Below are 20,536 nucleotides of genomic sequence, written 5' to 3'. Positions count from 1 at the left end.
AAGGCACCACGCCGGTGTGGAGAAACACCGCTCGGGGAGGCACGGGAGAAGGTAGCCTCCGACGACGAGCAGGCAACAGGGAGGCACGCGCCAGCGAGCACGTGGAGCTAGGCGCGTGAGGGGGAGGTGGTTCATCTGCTATCTTCATTCGCCATGGAAATAGAGCTCGAGTCTGTTGCTTACTTGCTCGAAATTTGGGGGAGAAGAGACCCATGCAAGCAGGTAGCAACAATAGTAGGCTATGTAGAAATTAATTTTGGCAGGTAGGACTAATTAACCTGGCAGTATGCACTAATTATTCTGGCAATTATGAACAGACTAATTAACCTAGAAAATACACACTATAATCCAGTCGTATTTTAAACTTGGCAATACTCCAAATTAATATGGCAATTAGGACATACTCCCATTTAATCTGGCTATTACTCCCAATTAATCTGGAAATCCGGTCATAATTAATAAAGCATTAATAGTAATTAACCGGGAAGTTTCTGCTAGTTAATTTGGCAACTAACCTAATTAATCTGCCAATTACATTTTGTGATATGAGTGGGTATATGGTTTGCATCGTGTTTAAAGTTGCCTTATGCCATCTTCTTCTTCTTTTTATCATCTCCCCTTAATCTTAGCAGCATCAAAATAAATTGTTAACCTATAACAGTAGAAAAGGATGTGGTGATTTCTAGCAAGGTAGAAAAACGGGCAGATCCTTTTTTGGGAGTGACTATAAAACAGACACTTTTCACTGAGTCAATCGGACGCGCATTTCTACACGACCTTATGGCGCCCTGACCTTATCTCCAACCGTTTGTTCAGCTGGAGATTCTCTCGCGCGTTGACCGCATGGAACGTATGTCTACGGAAACCTAGCAATCTGTCAGGTATTTTGCACTGTGCTCCTGTACCATCTCACACTGCCCCCACGCGTACTCCTGCAGTCCTCAGTACGATGATTGCAGCAAGTACACTCCCTCGGCCCGCATGATACCTCTCCAGTCCAACTTCTAGCGCTGACTTATTCTGCATATTCTGCTCGACTCGTTTCGAATTTGGCTATTTCGTCCAAACAAAAGTTGTTCGTCTCATTTTTTTGAACAGAATACAGCTAAAAATCGCCAAAATCATATAAAGTTCTTTCAAAATGTCAGCATAGTAACCAACAGCACAGGTATTAAGTACCTTCAGAACATGTAAGTCACAGAGCATCGAGAGCTGCTCAGATTGAGAAAAGCAGCGCAATTGCAACGCACTGTTTAAACTCTGTTTATTGTTCTTTTGTTTCGCAACAAAACAAAATAGGAAATGTGATCTATTGAAAAAACAAATCAAGCAGAGACTTAACTCTCAGTCATCTGAAATGATTTTGCTGCATTTCTTGTACACTATCTTTTTGGAACCATTGTCTCAGTTCTAGAAAACACATTGCCAGGAGACGATATGATATACCTTTTCTGTAGTGTGACCTTAGTGCATGGGTATATAATCCCCGACATAGGTACATTTGAATCAACCCTTGGATACACACTTGATACACAATCCCGGTCATAGTTATAATAGATTTTGCTTTGTAAGGTTATTTTGTTGGGGTTCGTAACATAGAAACCAAAGAATTGTACCGCAAGAACGAATAAAACTAAGATCCAATCTAGGGAAAAAGCCAAATAAAGGAAGCATGCGCCTCTTTGTGAGTATCCACCGTATCGTGTCCCACGTGATGTAATCCGGAGTAGTATGTGCCCATATTTGACTAGTAACGCGTTTTATTTAGGAACCAATCCCAGGCGTTGGAATCTTTTCGAATCAACCCACACACTTGATAAAATAATACCGGCACTAGTTATCGTAGATTTGCTCCCTAATCTACTTTAGAAGACAACTAAGGGATCCTTGTGTTTCAGTGTTAGTATCCACCATTGTAGTATGATAGTATCCCACATGATGTAATCCACATGACTGTGTATTTCATATTTGACTCGTAAGGTGCTTTAGCCACATGACAAGGTATCCATACGCATTTTCGTTGGGAGCCAATCCCATGTGTAGATATCTTTGAATCAGCCTTGGATATACACTTGATAAAAAAATAACGACCATAGTTAGTTATCATATATTTCCTTGTAAGGTCCTTTAGAATCCAACTAAGGGATCCATGCAATTCGGTGGGAGTAACGACCATTTTCATGTCCCGTATGATGTAATCTGCATGAGTTTGTATCCCATATTTGACTCGTAAGGTGATTTAGCCGCATTACAAGTTATTTGAACGCATTTTTTTGTAGGAAGAATCTCAGGTGTAGGTATCTTTGAATCAACGATGGGTACACACTTCATACCGGTCATAATAACCGTAGAGTTGCTTCATAAGGTTCTTTAGCCGCCAAATAAAGGATCCATGCTATTTGGTGTGAGTATCCACCATTGTCGTGTCATGCATGATGCGATCCGCGAGAGAGTGTGTATCCCACATTTTAACAGTAAAGTTCTATAGCTGTAGGACAAGGTATCCGTACCCGTTCTTGTTAGGAACCAATCCCATGCGTAGGATTTTTTGAACCGACCCTTGGATACATAGTTGATAAACAATCTCGGACATAGTTAGAGTAGATTTCCTCCATAAGGTTCTTTAGAAGCCAACTAAAGGATCCGTGCGCTTTGGTGTGAGTAACCACCATTGTCATGTTGGGCGTGATGTAATCCACATGAATTTGATTCACATATTTGACTAGTAAAGTTCTTTAGCCGCGTGACAAGCTATCAATACACATTTTTCGTTAGGAGCCAATCCCACGTGTAGGTATCTTTGAATAAGTCCTTTGGGTACTGATGTCTACGTTCCCCCTCCTTTTCCTGTAGACAGTGTTGGGCCTCCAAGAGCAGAGGTTTGTAGAACAGCAGCAAGTTTTCCCTTAAGTGGATCACCCAAGGTTTATCGAACTCAGGGAGGAAGAGGTCAAAGATATCCCTCTCATGCAACCCTGCAACCACAAAGCAAGAAGTCTCTTGTGTCCCCAACACACCTAATTGGTGCACTAGTTCGGCGAAGAGATAGTGAAATACAGGTGGTATAAATATATATGAGCAGTAGCAACGGTGCCAGAAAATAGCTTGTTGGCGTGTAGTTGATGGTGGTAGTATTGCAGCAGTAGTAACGCAGTAAAACAGTAAACGAGCAGCGATAGCAGTATTTAGGAACAAGGCCTAGGGATTACACTTTCACTAGTGGACACTCTCAACATTGATCACATAACAGAATAGATAAATGCATACTCTACACTCTTGTTGGATGATGAACTCATTGCGTAGGATTACACGAACCCTCAATGCCGGAGTTAACAAGCTCCACAATTTGTTCATATTTAAGTAACCTTATAGTGTAAGATAGATCAAAAGACTAAACCAAGTACTAACATAGCATGCACACTGTCACCTTCATGCATATGTAGGAGGAATAGATCACATCAATATTATCATAGCAATAGTTAACTTCGCAATCTACAAGAGATCATGATCATAGCATAAACCAAGTACTAACACGGTGCACACACTGTCACCTTTACACACGTGCAGGAGGAATAGAACTACTTTAATAACTTTGCTAGAGTAGCACATAGATAAATTGTGATACAAACTCATATGAATCTCAATCATGTAAAGCAGCTCATGAGATTATTGTATTGAGGTACATGGGAGAGAGATGAACCACATAGCTACCGGTACAGCCCCGAGCCTCGATGGAGAACTACTCCCTCCTCATGGGAGCAGCAGCGGTGATGAAGATGGCGGTGGAGATGGCAGCGGTGTCGATGGAGGAGCCTTCCGGGGGCACTTCCCCGCTCCGGCAGCGTGCGGAACAGAGACTCCTGTCCCCCGGATCTTGGCCTCGCGATGGCGGCGGCTCTGGAAGGTTTCGTGGTTTTCGTCGAACGCCTCGGGGTTTTCGATCCGGGGGCTTTATATAGGCGAAGAGGCGGCGCAGAGGGTCGAAGGGCGACGACACCATAGGCGGCGCGGCCAGGGCTTGGGCCGCGCCGGCCTATGGTCCTGGGGCCCAGTGCCCCCTCCGGTCCTTCCGGGTGTTCTGGATGCTTCCGGTGAAAATAGGAACTTGGGCGTTGATTTCGTCCGATTCCGAGAATATTTCGTTACTAGGATTTCTGAAACCAAAACAGCAGAAACGAGAACTGCACTTCGGCATCTTGTTAATAGGTTAGTTCCAGAAAATGCACGAATATGACATAAAGTGTGCATAAAACATGTAGATAACATCAATAATGTGGCATGGAACACAAGAAATTATCGATACGTCGGAGACGTATCAGGTACACACTTGATAGACAATCCAGGTCACTTTTGCCGTAGATTTTCTCTGTAAGGTCCTTTAGCCGCCAAATAAATAGTACCATCATGTTCATATTGAAAATCGCTCGGTGCCTAAGAATTTCTTTGCCGGCCTAATAAGATATCCACACTTGTGTCCATGAATAACCGCTAGTGGTGTATCACTAAACATGATTATAAAAAGTATCATAAAATTCATATTGAAAACCGTTTGGTGCCTAAAATGTCCTGTTGAGAGATATTAAGATATCCAAGCATGTGTCTAAGAGTAACCTCGGCGTATCCCTAACCACGATTTTCAGTAGTAACAACATAGTAAATTTCAAAATCGTTCGGTCCCTCAGAAGTTCTTTTACAAGCTAAGAAGATATCCAAGCATATGGTTGATAGTAACCATCGATGGTGTAGTGCTAACCTTGATTCTCGTAGTAACATCATAGTCAAATTGAAAATAGTCCGGTGGCTAAGATGTTCTTGTCCAAGCATGTGTCTACGTAACCCTCGGTTGTGTATCGATAACCGTGATTGTAAATAGTACCATCATATTCAAATAGTTTTCGTGTCCTGCATGATGTAATCTGCATGAGTGTGTATCCCATATCCATACCTATTTTTTTTTGTTAGGAACCAATCGACATACAAACAAACATGCTATTTGCGGTTGTCGACTCCTTGGAGTATATATCCTTGGATCAAACTCGTGGATACACGTTCGGTAAATAATCATGTGTGTATAGATCGTCTATTTTCTCCGGAAGGTGCTTTATTCAAAGAAAAATTTATCACTACGCCTTATCGTTAGTATCCACTCGATATGCAAATAAGTACGGTGCATGGTATATAATCTCCGACATAGGTACATTTGAATCAACCCTTGGATACACACTTGATACACAATCCCGGTCATAGTTATAATAGATTTTGCTTTGAGAGGTTATTTTGTTGGGGTTCGTAACATAGAAACCAAAGAACTGTACCGCAAGAACGAATAAAACTAAGATCCAATCTAGGGAAAAAGCCAAATAAAGGATGCATGCGCCTCTTTGTGAGTATCCACCGTATCGTGTCCCACGTGATGTAATCCGGAGTAGTATGTGCCCATATTTGACTAGTAACGCGTTTTATTTAGGAACTAATCCCAGACGTTGGAATCTTCGAATCAACCCACACACTTGATAAAATAATACCGGCACTAGTTATCGTAGATTTGCTCCCTAATCTACTTTAGAAGACAACTAAGGGATCCTTGCGTTTCGGTGTTAGTATCCACCATTGTAGTATGATAGTATCCCACATGATGTAATCCACATGACTGTGTATTTCATATTTGACTCGTAAGGTGCTTTAGCCACATGATAAGGTATCCATACACATTTTCGTTAGGAGCCAATCCCATGTGTAGATATCTTTGAATCAGCCCTTGGATATACACTTGATAAAAAAATAACGACCATAGTTAGTTATCATATATTTCCTTGTAAGGTCCTTTAGAATCCAACTAAAGGATCCATGCAATTCGGTGGGAGTAACGACCATTTTCATGTCCCGTATGATGTAATCTGCATGAGTTTGTATCCCATATTTGACTCGTAAGGTGATTTAGCCGCATTACAAGTTATTTGAACGCATTTTTTTGTAGGAAGAATCTCAGGTGTAGGTATCTTTGAATCAACGATGGGTACACACTTTATACCGGTCATAATAACCGTAGAGTTGCTTCATAAGGTTCTTTAGCCGCCAAATAAAGGATCCATGCTATTTGGTGTGAGTATCCACCATTGTCGTGTCATGCATGATGCGATCCGCGAGAGAGTGTGTATCCCACATTTTAACAGTAAAGTTCTATAGCCGTAGGACAAGGTATCCGTACCCGTTCTTGTTAGGAACCAATCCCAGGCGTAGGATTTTTTGAACCGACCCTTGGATACATAGTTGATAAACAATCTCGGACATAGTTAGAGTAGATTTCCTCCATAAGGTTCTTTAGAAGCCAACTAAAGGATCTGTGCGCTTTGGTGTGAGTAACCACCATTGTCATGTTGGGCGCGTGATGTAATCCACATGAGTTTGATTCACATATTTGACTAGTAAAGTGCTTTAGCCGCGTGACAAGCTATCAATACACATTTTTCGTTAGGAGCCAATCCCACGTGTAGGTATCTTTGAATAAGTCCTTTGGGTGCACACTTGATAGATAATCCAGGTCACTTTTGCCGTAGATTTTCTTTGTAAGGTCCTTTAGCCGCCAAATAAATAGTACCATCATATTCATATTGAAAATCGCTCGGTGCCTAAGAATTTGTTTGCCGGCCTAATAAGATATCCACACTTGTGTCCATGAGTAACCGCCAGTGGTGTATCTCTAAAACATGATTATAAATAGTATCATAAAATTCATATTGAAAACCGTTTGGTGCCTATAATGTCCTGTTGAGAGATAATAAGATATCCAAGCATGTGTCTAAGAGTAACCTCTGGTGGCGTATCCCTAACCACGATTTTCAGTAGTAACAACATAGTAAATTTCAAAATCGTTCGGTCCCTCAGAAGTTCTTTTACAAGCTAATAAGATATCCAAGCATATGGTTGATAGTAACCATCGATGGTGTAGTGCTAACCTTGATTCTCGTAGTAACATCATAGTCAAATTGAAAACAGTCCGGTGGCTAAGATGTTCTTGTCCAAGCATGTGTCTAGTTAACCCTCGGTTGTGTATCGCTAACCGTGATTGTAAATAGTACCATCATATTCAAATAGTTTTCGTGTCCCGCATGATGTAATCTGCATGAGTGTGTATCCCATATCCATACCTGATTTTTTTTGTTAGGAACCAATCGACATACAAACAAACATGCTATTTGCGGTTATCGAATCCTTGGAGTATATATCCTTGGATCAAACTCGTGGATACACGTTCGGTAAATAATCATGTGTGTATAGATCGTCTATTTTCTCCGGAAGGTGCTTTATTCAAAGAAAAATTTATCATTACGCCTTATCGTTAGTATCCACTCGATATGCAAATAAGTACGGTGCATGGTATATAATCTCCGACATAGGTACATTTGAATCAACCCTTGGATACACACTTGATACACAATCCCGGTCATAGTTATAATAGATTTTGCTTTGAGAGGTTATTTTGTTGGGGTTCGTAACATAGAAACCAAAGAACTGTACCGCAAGAACGAATAAAACTAAGATCCAATCTAAGGAAAAAGCCAAATAAAGGATGCATGCGCCTCTTTGTGAGTATCCACCGTATCGTGTCCCACGTGATGTAATCCGGAGTAGTATGTGCCCATATTTGACTAGTAACACGTTTTATTTAGGAACCAATCCCAGGCGTTGGAATCTTCGAATCAACCCACACACTTGATAAAATAATACCGGCACTAGTTATCGTAGATTTGCTCCCTAATCTACTTTAGAAGACAACTAAGGGATCCTTGCGTTTCGGTGTTAGTATCCACCATTGTAGTATGATAGTATCCCACATGATGTAATCCACATGACTGTTTATTTCATATTTGACTCGTAAGGTGCTTTAGCCACATGATAAGGTATCCATACACATTTTCGTTAGGAGCCAATCCCATGTGTAGATATCTTTGAATCAGCCCTTGGATATACACTTGATAAAAAAATAACGACCATAGTTAGTTATCATATATTTCCTTGTAAGGTCCTTTAGAATCCAACTAAAGGGTCCATGCAATTCGGTGGGAGTAACGACCATTTTCATGTCCCGTATGATGTAATCTGCATGAGTTTGTATCCCATATTTGACTCGTAAGGTGATTTAGCCGCATTACAAGTTATTTGAACGCATTTTTTTGTAGGAAGAATCTCAGGTGTAGGTATCTTTGAATCAACGATGGGTACACACTTTATACCGGTCATAATAATCGTAGAGTTGCTTCATAAGGTTCTTTAGCCGCCAAATAAAGGATCCATGCTATTTGGTGTGAGTATCCTCCATTGTCGTGTCATGCATGATGCGATCCGCGAGAGAGTGTGTATCCCACATTTTAACAGTAAAGTTCTATAGCCGTAGGACAAGGTATCCGTACCCGTTCTTGTTAGGAACCAATCCCAGGCGTAGGATTTTTTGAACCGACCCTTGGATACATAGTTGATAAACAATCTCGGACATAGTTAGAGTAGATTTCCTCCATAAGGTTCTTTAGAAGCCAACTAAAGGATCCGTGCGCTTTGGTGTGAGTAACCACCATTGTCATGTTGGGCGTGATGTAATCCACATGAGTTTGATTCACATATTTGACTAGTAAAGTGCTTTAGCCGCGTGACAAGCTATCAATACACATTTTTCGTTAGGAGCCAATCCCACGTGTAGGTATCTTTGAATAAGTCCTTTGGGTGCACACTTGATAGACAATCCAGGTCACTTTTGCCGTAGATTTTCTCTGTAAGGTCCTTTAGCCGCCAAATAAATAGTACCATCATATTCATATTGAAAATCGCTCGGTGCCTAAGAGTTTCTTTGCCGGCCTAATAAGATATCCACACTTGTGTCCATGAGTAACCGCCAGTGGTGTATCACTAAACATGATTATAAATAGTATCATAAAATTCATATTGAAAACCGTTTGGTGCCTAAAATGTCCTGTTGAGAGATAATAAGATATCCAAGCATGTGTCTAAGAGTAACCTCTGGTGGCGTATCCCTAACCACGATTTTCAGTAGTAACAACATAGTAAATTTCAAAATCGTTCGGTCCCTCAGAAGTTCTTTTACAAGCTAAGAAGATATCCAAGCATATGGTTGATAGTAACCATCGATGTTGTAGTGCTAACCTTGATTCTCGTAGTAACATCATAGTCAAATTGAAAACAGTCCGGTGGCTAAGATGTTCTTGTCCAAGCATGTGTCTAGTTAACCCTCGGTTGTGTATCGCTAACCGTGATTGTAAATAGTACCATCATATTCAAATAGTTTTCGTGTCCCGCATGATGTAATCTGCATGAGTGTGTATCCCATATCCATACCTGTTTTTCTGTTAGGAACCAATGGACATACAAACAAACATGCTATTTGAGGTTATCGAATCCTTGGAGTATATATCCTTGGATCAAACTCGTGGATACACGTTCGGTAAATAATCATGAGTGTATAGATCACCTATTTTCTCTAGAAGGTGCTTTATTCAAAGAAAAATTTATCATTACACCTTATCGTTAGTATCCATTCGATATGCAAATAAGTACGGTGCATGGGTATATAATCCCCTACATAGGTACATTTGAATCAACCCATGGATACACACTTGATACACAATTCCGGTCATAGTTATAACAGATTTTGCTTTGTAAGGTTATTTTGTTGGGGTTCGTAACATAGAAACCAAAAAATTGTACCGCAAGAACGAATAAAACTAAGATCCAATCTCGGGAAAAAAGCCAAATAAAGGATACATGCGCCTCTGCGTGAGTATCCACCGTATCGTGTCCCACGTGATGTAATCCGGAGTAGTATGTGCACATATTTGAGTAGTAACACGTTTTTATTTAGGAACCAATCCCAGACGTTGGTATCTTCGAATCAACCCACACACTTGATAAAATAATACCGGCACTAGTTATCATAGATTTGCTCCCTAATCTACTTTAGAAGACAACTAAGGGATCATTGCGTTTCGGTGTTACTATCCACCATTGTAGTATGATAGTATCCCGCATGATGTAATTCATATGACTGTGTATTTCATATTTGACTCATAAGGTGCTTTAGCCACATGACAAGGTATCCATACACATTTTCGTTAGGAACCAATCCCATGTGTAGATATCTTTGAATGCCCTTGGATATACACTTGATAAAAAAAATACCGACCATAGTTAGTTATCATATATTTCCTCGTAAGGTCCTTTAGAATCCAACTAAAGGATCCATGCAATTCGGTGGGAGTAACGACCATTTTCATGTCCCGTATGATGTAGTATGCATGAGTTTGTATCTCGTATTTGACTCGTAAGGTGATTTAGCCGCATTACAAGTTATTTGAACGCATTTTTTTAGGAAGAATCTCTGTGTAGGTATCTTTGAATCAACGATTGGGTACACACTTCATACCGGTCATAATAACCGTAGAGTTGCTTCATAAGGTTCTTTAGCCGCCAAATAAAGGATCCATGCTATTTTGGGTGAGTATCCACCATTGTCGTGTCATGCATGATGCGATCTGCGAGAGTGTGTATCCCACATTTTAACAGTAAAGTTCTATAGCCGTAGGACAAGGTATCCATACCCGTTCTTGTTAGGAACCAATCCCAGGCGTAGGATTTTTTGAACCGACCCTTGGATACATAGTTGATAAACAATCTCGGACATAGTTAGAGTAGATTTCCTCCATAAGGTTCTTTAGAAGCCAACTAAAGGATCCGTGTGCTTTGGTGTGAGTAACCACCATTGTCGTGTTGCGCGTGATGTAATCCACATGAGTTTGAATCACATATTTGACTCGTTAGGTGCTTTAGCCGCGTGACAAGCTATCAATACACATTTTTCGTTAGGAGCCGATCCCACGTGTAGGTATCTCTGAATAAGCCCTTTAGGTACACACTTGATAGATAATCCACGTCATTTTACCATAGATTTTCTCTCTAAGGTCCTTTAGCCGCCAAATAAATAGTAGCATCATATTCATATTGAAAATCGCTCGGTGGCTAGAAATTTCTTTGCCGACCTAATAAGATATTCACACTTGTGTCCATGAGTAACCGCTAGTGGTGTATTGCTAAACATGATTATAAATAGTATCATCAAATTCATATTGAAAATTGTTTGGTGCCTAAAAAGTCCTTTTGAGAGCTAATAAGATATCTAAGCAGGTGTCTAAGAGTAACCTTCGGTGGCGTATCCCTAATTAACCATGATTTTCATTAGCAACAACATAGTCAATTTCAAAATCGTTCGGTCCCTAAGAAGTTTTTTTACAATCTAATAAGATATCTAAGCATATGGTTGATAGTAACCATCGATGGTGTAGCGCTAACCATGATTCTCAATAGTAACATCATAGTCAAATTGAAAACCGTTCGGTGGCTAAGACGATCTTTTCCAAGCATGTATTTCTGAATAACTGTCGATGGTGTATCGCTAACCATGAATTCTCAATAGTAGCCTGGAGAAGTCCTTCAAAATATTGGCAAAAGTATCCTGAAGTTACAATATAGGTAACCACCTTGACATGGACCACAAGGGTAACTCGAATGTAAATAAACTCTAAGGCATTGATATCACAATGATGTTTGGTGAGGTCCTTCAAAACATAGATAACATCGCCATATATGCTTACTATGGCCGTGGATACCATAAGACATGTTGTTTACGTCCTTTAATCTTGGGGTACATCCTAAAGCTTTAGTTTAGATATCCCTATTGACGTGGACATGCATTCGTCGTGTGTGCTATTGATAAGGTCATTTCGATATTTGTGAAAAAAGATCCTACCGTTGTACCGTAGGTAACCGTATAAGGCTCATTTCGACATGTGGGCACCAACTTATAAGTAACCGGACAATAGATGAACCCAATGCAATGATACCATACAGTTGCATGGTGAAGTCCTTCTAATTAATGTTCGTGAAGGTATCATGAAGTTGTAATATAGATAACCACCTCGACTGAAACACATAGGTACCATGCGGTAGATAAACTCTCTAAGGCATTGATATCACAATGTTGTATAATGAGGTGCATAAAATAGAGATAAGATCACCATAGATGCCTACTATGGTTGCTAATATCGAAAGGTTGTCGGTTAAGTCCTTTAATCTTGGGTGAAGGAATCCTGAAGTTATAGTGTGGATATCCACATTGACGTGGACATGCCGAGGTGGTTACGTATATTACAACTGTAGGAATCCACCGCCAAGGATACTTATGAATCGGTTCGCACGGATACCTATGATATAATGACATTATCCTTTTTTTCAAATATGTTGAAATGACCATAGCAATACAACACACGACGAATGGATGTCCACTTGCGGGTGGATATCTACACTAAAGCTTTAGGATGCCTTTGCTCAAGATCAAATGACCTAATTAACCCGGCATCCTTACACCACAACCATAGTAGCATCTATGGTGATGTTAACTATGGTTTGAAGGACCTCAACATGCAACAACCATAGTAGCCTTATAGTTTATCTATCTCACGGATACCTTCGCCAACATTAGAAGGATTTCACCATGCAACTATAAGATATCAATCATCACCATAGATGCTTACTATGGTTGTGTATATCGTAGGCTCATTTTATAGTTCCCCGGTGAAGTTCTTTTAATGTTGGCGAAAGTATCCTAAGTTGTAATATAGGTAACCACCTCGATGTGGAACAAATAGGTATCCTAATCTTGGGCATGAGAAGTTCTTTTTCTAGCTAATAAGATATCCATGCATGTACCTCGGAGTAACCGTAACCATCGGTGGTGTATCGCTAACCATATTTCAATAGTAATATCGTAATAAGTTGAAAAATTGTCGGTGCCTAAGAAGTTCTTGTTTAAGCTAATAAGATATCCAAGTATCGGTCTCAAAGTAACCGCTAACGGTGTATCGCTAACCATGATTTCAATAGTAATATCGTTGTCGAATCGAAATCGTTCTTGCCTAAGTACTTCTTTTCAGAGCTGATAAAATATCCAACCATGTGTCTCTAACCACATTTCAATAGCAATAGACTGAAAATCGTTCGGTGCCTCAGAAGTTCTAATCCAAACTAAATAGATATCCAAGCACATAAAACTGGAGCCTATTGAAGATAGTAGCACATAAATGCATACAACAACCACATCAGCTTGTTCACAAACAGAACTTATCATAATGTAGTACTACATGCCATCCCTTAGAACAGGAAGGGATATTAAATTCAGTTTGAACTCCCTTTCTATGTAGAGGGTTTAAAGTAATCACTCCATAACCAAACAAAACAATTCATCCCTCTGGTTTTGGGACAGGCTACATGCCTTCAAAAAATCAAAATGACATCCTTCGAGTATCTCGGTAAGTCGATACAACAATATTCTGGTAGCAATTATATGGCACAGACCAGATCTCCCATCGCTCTCCTCTTGCAGACACAGGGTTTGGTTTCAGCGCATTATTATTAGCCGTGTCCAAACCAAGCCTGGTTCACAGGCTCCTTCTTGACTGGTGTTGCATCTGAAGGAGAATCTTGATATGGGGCTTTTGCATGCAGACTACAAAAACACAAAAGCACATGTTAAATCCACAAACTTCAGGGATAAGAGATGAACATGCTGTGAATCATGAGTTCAAGGTCACCCCCCATCCTCTCCCTCGCGTCGCCCCTCCAGGCGACCGGGGGGGAAACCCTAGATCGGGCGCCGCCAGCTCCTCCCCCCAACCTCCCTCCCCTTCTCGTCGCCCCTGGAGGCGGCCGCCGGCAAGGCTGTGCGGCGCCGGTGATGGGGGCGGCGGGGAGCTCCTCTCTGGCCCCCACGCGCGGCTGCAGGGAGGAAGGCGGCCGGGTGGCGGGGATGGCCTTGCGCGGGGACTCGTCGCTGGCTCTCCTCCCGTCTCTCCCCTCTTCGGCCCGGCCTCGCCGGTGCCTGGGTGTGGTGGCTGGTGGCCGGGCTGTGCGCCGCCAACCGTGCGAATTCCATGGATGCAAGGCGGCGGCCTTGGGCGCGGGGTGGGGCGTCGCCAGCCTGGCGGCGGGTGGTGGCGCCGGTGTTGCGTTCTGCGATCTTCGGCCGTGTGGACGGCGAAGGGGCGGCGGGTGCAGGCCTGGTGCAGGTGCTCTTCCTCCCGGCGGTGCTCCTCCCATCTCCCTGGCCTCGGACTCCCTCCGGTGGTGTGGTGAGGTTGGTCGGCGGTGGGCTCTCAACCGGGGGAAACCCTTGGCTGATGGCGGCGGCCACGAGGTCGACGACGCTGGCGACGGCGCCGTGCTCCTTCTTGAAGGCGACATCGAGGTTGTATCCCTCCCTCCCACCTTTCTGCTTATCTCGGGCGAAAGCCCAAAACTTCGGTTTGGACGGCGGCGGCGCTCTGGCGTCGTTCCCTCGTTGGAGGCGCTAGTCGGAGATAGCGGATACGGGTGGACGAGCTCGGCGGCGGTTGGTAGGCAATGTCTGTGCCTGCTCCTGGCAGCTTGGTCTAGTGTGTTGTGGTGCGGGCTGCGGGTGGCGGTGATGTTCGTGGGTGGCGGTGCGGCGAGGCGAGTGCTTGAAGTCCTTCTCCCCGGCAGTGACCTCCGATATCCATGCGTGCTCAGGGAGAGCAGTCTACCTCTGACAGGTCCGGCGCCTCTCGATCCGGGGCGAGAAAGCAGGGAGCTTTCTGCGGAGGTAGAAACGGATGGTGCTGGGGTTTGTGCGTGGCCTCTGGAGGTTGACTAGGGCGTGAGCTCTCAATGGCGGTCCTCTTCACCAGCTTCGGTGCCTCTTCAGTCGGATCGCAAGGCTGGACAACGGACACGAAGCTCAAGCTGTGTTTCTTTTTCTTTCTTATATGCTTGTTGTTTTTCGTCTCCTGTTAGCTGTTCTTCAGCACCATGTAACAACTTGCCGGCAACGGCCTTATTAATTTAAGGCAGGGCTACGGCCTTCTCTTTAAAAAATCATGAGTTCATGACAAAAGGAGCAGCTTACCGATCCTTTCTCTTCTCAAGGAATCGGTGAAGTGACGCCTTCCTAGCAATTGACATATCTAAAAAGACAGAAAAGGTTTGACCATTAATCAAGATAAGTAAGATTCAGTAAGATGCATGCTAAACAATCAAAATATATTCCACAATAAGAAAGTACAGGGTAATTACCAGTGAGCAGACTTGTGAGCATCAACCTGAGCTGCAGGCAAACTGCTGTCTAGGGCCGGCGTGGCTGCCTAGACCTTGGTAACAGTTACGGGCGCAGAGACGTTCTGAATTACAGGATTGCCCTTGCCAATAATCTGCATCAGGCCCTTCGTCTTATCTGCAGGGAAGTCGTTGAACACAAGCACCTTCCCACCGTAGAAGATGGTCAGCTGCTGCTTCTCTTGCTCCCTACACTTGAAGACTACCACTACTTGAGTTTTGCGTTAGCTGCCTACTCTATTTTCACTAGCAAGGCGAAAGGTTATTAGGGAAATTTCATTCTGGTTTCATGTATGAACTACTTCATTTCGATCAGAGCATCAGGCGTACGGTGTACCTGAATTGCTCTTCTACAATGCCGAGCATACATAACAAGATTATTTTTTAGGTAAACAAGATATATGTAGAGATTATTATTGCAAATCTAACACTTCCGTCAGTACAATAAAAGGTGAACCATCGTTCAAGTATTGACCCATTTTAGGCTAATATAGATACACCAGAGGAAAGAATATATTTGAGACTCCTAATTGAGACGTATATATATATGAATAGTATCGATCAAGTAAGCTTTGTGCTTCATAATTCTAATGTAAGATTTCACCCTGGGGCAAATAAATGACCCCCTGGTAATCTGCTAGCTGCACAAACACCCCAAGCTGAAGATCGGAAGAACCACAATGTACATACCACATGCACTTTCCCTCGGAATCCACATGCTCCAGGATAAGGTCTCTGGGCATGCATGCTCTCAGTTTATCGATCTAAGAAGAGGGTATTTTAATCTAAAGAGCAGTTTAATTGCAACTAGTATGAAAAATAAATTCTGGCAATTACTCTCAACTAGATATCGGTCCAAGAACAATATCTCTTTGCAACATCCGGTCCCGATTCAGATAAACTGAACACGTAGAAAGGCCCAACATCTGACTGTTGTGAGATTCACACGTGACTAGCAGGCAGAAGAAGCGCACAAGGCTAAAAATGGAGCAGAGGAAAGTAGCGTGGTTCGGTACTTGGTAGCATCAGGGGCAGCTGCGTCCTGCACGACACCCAGGCCGAAGCTCTGCGGGAACAACTCCATGGTCTCATCCCTATCTCCCTCTGCTCCGGCAAAGTGGTCTTTGCCTCGGCCTCAACTGAAACAAAATCAAACAAAGCCATGGTCAGATCAGCTCAGAGAGCCGGACTCTTCAATTCGAGCCGCCCGCGTCGAGATTCCAGACCAAATCGACCAGAAACCCAAACATAAGCACAGATCTCGCATGGAGAGGTCTGCCGGACTGAGGAGGATGGAGGAAGGGGAAGAGTATGACCATGAGATCCAAATTCAAAACGGGAGGATAGGGGCAGTGAGTGGGGGTCCCGGGCAGGTCCATGCCGCGGCAGAGCAAGGACGGCGAGGACCTGCCAACGCCATGTATCTCGCGTCCGCTCTGTCCTTCGTAGCTCGTGTATTGCTATCGTCCCTAGATGTATCGCTCCCAAGGTAGGGGTCAACTGGTTGAGATAGTGGGCCCGAGAGCGCGAATCTCCAACAGAACATGCAGCCACGATATGGGACAGGCGCCATAAGGTCCGCTCGTTTGATTTATCGGAGTCAATCAAATGATGACAACTGTACGTTGTTAAACCAGCTCTATGAAAAATGACAGTTACAAATATGTGTTTGGGTTCACATGGAATAGACAGTGGTCTGTTCAGTCCACCTTAAGTTCTAAGTTTACAATCAGTTATCCGGCGGGCTTTCAAATTTTTCAGTACTCATACCAAGTTGATTTCCAAGGGCTACGTTTTAAGCCTAAAACAGTACAAGCCCGAAAAACATAACAGAAAGATCCCATGAAAAATGAAACGCCCATAGAACAGATCGGCCATTCTCTGTAAGCCCAGATACAATTGTTCGACCTTCTCTAGCAAGCAAACTTCCTCCGCCTGCTCCAACCACTCCATCGACACATAAAGGGCTACATGTGGTCCTCTATGGAAGATTGAGACGCTCACAAAGGTAAAAGGGGAAGAATATAGATTAAGATCTACAACGACCAAAGAAAAAGAAAGGCAAAAATATTCTGCAAGGCAACTTACTTGGATTTGGAGATTCACTGAAGTCCAAGGGATGCTCCTAAATTCCCAGTAATCTGAAACAGAAAATAGTGCTCTCATGTTCTAAGATAGTAGCAGACTCATAATTGTTTTAGCTTTGAAGGTTGTGCTCAGAACATATTATGACTTAAAGGTTGTAGTAGCACACCTTGATTAAAGTCAACTTTATCCTGCACTCTTGTTTAGCAGAAGTTCCCTGTAACACAAAACACTCAAAATTATCCTTGAAAACAAACTGAATTTCCATTTGCAGTAGGTTTCCCCAACAATATGAGCAACAAACAAAAAGTTGAATCTACCCGTTCTCCCTTTATTCTCATATAAATTTAACTCTCACTCTGAAAATAAAAAATAATGCTTTTAAAAAAGATGGTCAAATCACTGAGGAAATAGACACAAACAATGAGACCGCAAAAGAAATCTCGGAAAGATTCACAAACTAGAGAATATCTGAGATACTTATGTAGATATATGAACAAAGAAAATATGAACGCATCTAAAAATTAAGGAATGCGAACTTAAGAGACTGATAAAGAGAAATAGATGAGAAAGTATGAGACCTGCAGCTTGCTATGCCGCGTCACATAGAGAGACATAATGAAACATCGAGAGCATCAGAGAGAGCTATCTTGAGAAGGACTGCGGCGGCTGCTCTTAAAGCTTGATTCGTGCAGCAGGTGGAGTGGCACACAAACGGAAACAAGCGACTGTGTCTGTAGCTCGAAGTAAGGAATGCAATCTGAGAAAATGATAAAATGAAAAAGAGGAGGAACAATGAAAAAATGAAAACCCCAAGGAGACTAAAAGATCAATGACAGTGATGGAAAAGCAGGTACCTCTAGTGAGAGTGGAAGTGATAGTGACAGTGATAGTAGTGGCAATAGAAGTGATAGTGGGAGTCAAAGCAAAAGTTCTGCAAGTGGCAGTGGGAGCATCAACGACAGTGATAGCGATGCTTCGCCAAGCAGCAAGGAAGGGTCTGATGCATTTGTGGACATCACAAGGGAGGATAACAAAGCAGATACATCAGGGAGAAAAGTAGCAGATGAACTGAGGTCGTGTTCCTCGCCAAGAGATTTGCCAACAATGGATGGTGATGATGAGCAAATCGACATAGGAACAAATCTGGATTACACTAGTACATCATCACACATTGATCTGAATAATTTTAATATCGATAGTGATGAGGCGGCATATACAGCTGCAGCAACTGAGAATATCGGTGCAAGCAAAGTAAAACATGCCATCAGAAATTTTAGGAAGCAAAAACATCGGGAGTTCTAGGTCTGATGGGAAGTATCCTGCAAACAAAACATCTTACAAGGATAATCTTTTTGATGACCCCTTAGCAGTGAATAGTAAAAAGTTGCCTATTGAAGAAGCCATTTTGTTCAAGAAGCAGGATGGTAGAAGAAGAAAATCAACCTCAAAGGATGGAACAAACCATGTACCGACAAGGACCTCAGAGAAAGGTACCAAAGCCATCTTGAAAAGGGGTTTTAATAATAAGAATGCAACCATAAAGTCAGAAAGTTCCAAAAAGGCCAAGGTTGACATTGCTTATTCGGGAGCTATAGGTTCTTCATCAGAGCACAGACAAAACTTACCTCCTGACAAACATGTCAATGAGAGGTTGAGCAAAGAGACGGGAAATGTTGGATTGGACAGACATACATATTTGTAGTTTTAAGATACTATTCCTTCTATGAAAGGAAGACCTCCGGCTTCTGGAAATGTGCAAAAGATAAATCAAAGCCCAAATGTTTCCATATCCAGACAATCCACTCCAAGGAAACACAAGAAAATATTGGTAAAGCAAGTTCTAAGAAGAAAGTAGATCAGATGCAGAAACCTTCGAATAGTTTGGATGGTAACCTAGGGAAAGGTTATGTACATGTTGATGACCACTATATCAATTTTAACGACCTGCTGCAAGAAAAAGAGGTAGTCATGGGGGATCTTTTGTTGATGGGAAAATGCACAAACGTTCAAAGGATGCCAATATTGATGCAAATTCCATAAATATAGCAAAAGGTGTCAGAAGAAATGTTAAACAAGAGCTAAAGAGATTGAAGAGTGAAAGAAAAGCACCAAAACTAAAGAGAATGCAGAATATATGGAAACAAACTTAGCTAACAAGAAGCTGAAAATCAAAACAATAATTTCCAGGCAACATGTAGCAGTACGAGAACCAGTGGTTGAATGATTGAATCGAGCAAGAATAAACTAACAAAGGTAAACAAGGAAAACATAAGCGTAGCACGAGTACCTAGAGTGGGCTGCTCCGGGAGGGAGGGACTGAAGGTGGAAGAAGAGCTTGACCAAGGAGAGTCGAGGAGGACTTGGATGGGAGACAGAGCAATGGAGATGCTATCGATATATCTACTTCTCCTCCTCCAGCCCGGCGGTTGCCTAAACTAAGAGGTTGAACAACAAAAAATCAGTGAATCAAATAAAAAGACAAGAGAAGACAAAGACACTAAAGCGAAACAAGAAAGAAATGGAATTCATGGAATTCATATAGTAATGCAATGCTAGACTAAGGCACACGCGAGATTGGAAAAATTGAGGTACTTAAGAAATTAACTGATAAAAAAGGAAGAAGAACAATACTGAAAATGCGAACTCTAATAATGAAAAAGAACAAGAGTAAGACCGTTGAAGAACTGTAAACTGAATACAGAAAAATAAGACCAAATCACAGGACAGAATGAGTAATTGACTGAAAGAACACTGAATAAATACTAACCAATGACGTATCTCGCACACGAAAAATAAGGAACTGATAGAAGAGAAAACTAAATGACTTGGACAAAAGAAGCAGACAAGCTGAGGAAATAAGAAGATGAATAAGCAAAGACAAACAAACTGAAGAAACAATAACGGAGTGACCCGAGAATAGTACAAGGAGATTCAATAAATGAGATAACATAGAACTGAGCAAGTAAGAATGAGCGCATATGATAGATCTAACTGAAGATTTAACTGTAAAATGATACCAGAAAATATGAGATACATGCACATCAAGAGACTGAGACAAAGAAGAAGTAATGAGGGACCAAAGACTACAAAATGAAAGAGAGAATTACTGAGAGACCCAAGACTGCTAACTGAAAATAAGAAGTACCAGAGATAACTAAAAATTAAGTAACTGCTGAATTCAGATACTAGACTAATAAACTGAGAAGAAAAAGAAGCTAAGGAAATAAGAAGCTGAGGAAACAAAAATTATACACTAAGG

At 42.0% G+C, this 20,536-nt stretch overlaps 1 protein-coding gene across 2 annotated transcripts; it reads right to left on the bottom strand.

The window, feature by feature from the left end:
- Positions 1-13,147: 13,147 nt before the first annotated feature.
- LOC127347242 (protein TIFY 10b) lies at positions 13,148-16,648 on the bottom strand. Of its 2 annotated transcripts, XM_071818809.1 has the most exons (5): positions 16,506-16,636; positions 16,206-16,328; positions 15,151-15,378; positions 14,984-15,041; positions 13,148-13,567 (listed from the first exon to the last, which is right to left on the bottom strand). In XM_071818809.1, exons 2-3 carry the CDS (start codon positions 16,271-16,273, stop codon positions 15,219-15,221), a joined length of 228 nt encoding a protein of 75 aa, XP_071674910.1. In that variant the 5' UTR covers positions 16,274-16,328; positions 16,506-16,636; the 3' UTR covers positions 13,148-13,567; positions 14,984-15,041; positions 15,151-15,218. The 2 variants fall into 2 exon arrangements, with proteins under 2 accessions (XP_071674910.1, XP_071674909.1); XM_071818808.1 differs by having other exon boundaries at positions 16,206-16,648.
- Between the last annotated feature and the right edge of the window lie 3,888 nt (positions 16,649-20,536).

Source organism: Lolium perenne, chromosome 4, assembly GCF_019359855.2.
Source record: "Lolium perenne isolate Kyuss_39 chromosome 4, Kyuss_2.0, whole genome shotgun sequence".
In the NCBI taxonomy this organism is placed as follows: domain Eukaryota; kingdom Viridiplantae; phylum Streptophyta; class Magnoliopsida; order Poales; family Poaceae; genus Lolium; species Lolium perenne.
The sequence above is the reverse complement of the archived record's forward strand: the minus strand, read 5'-3'. Positions and strand labels throughout refer to the sequence as shown.

Excerpts from the sequence above, each read along its gene's own strand:
- LOC127347242 (XM_071818808.1), bottom strand. The coding sequence starts at position 16,273 with ATGGAGTTGTTCCCGCAGAGCTTCGGCCTGGGTGTCGTGCAGGACGCA. Across the intron at positions 15,379-16,205 it reads GCTGCCCCTGATGCTACCAA|GGAGCAAGAGAAGCAGCAGC; the intron begins GTACCGAACCAC and ends CTTCAAGTGTAG.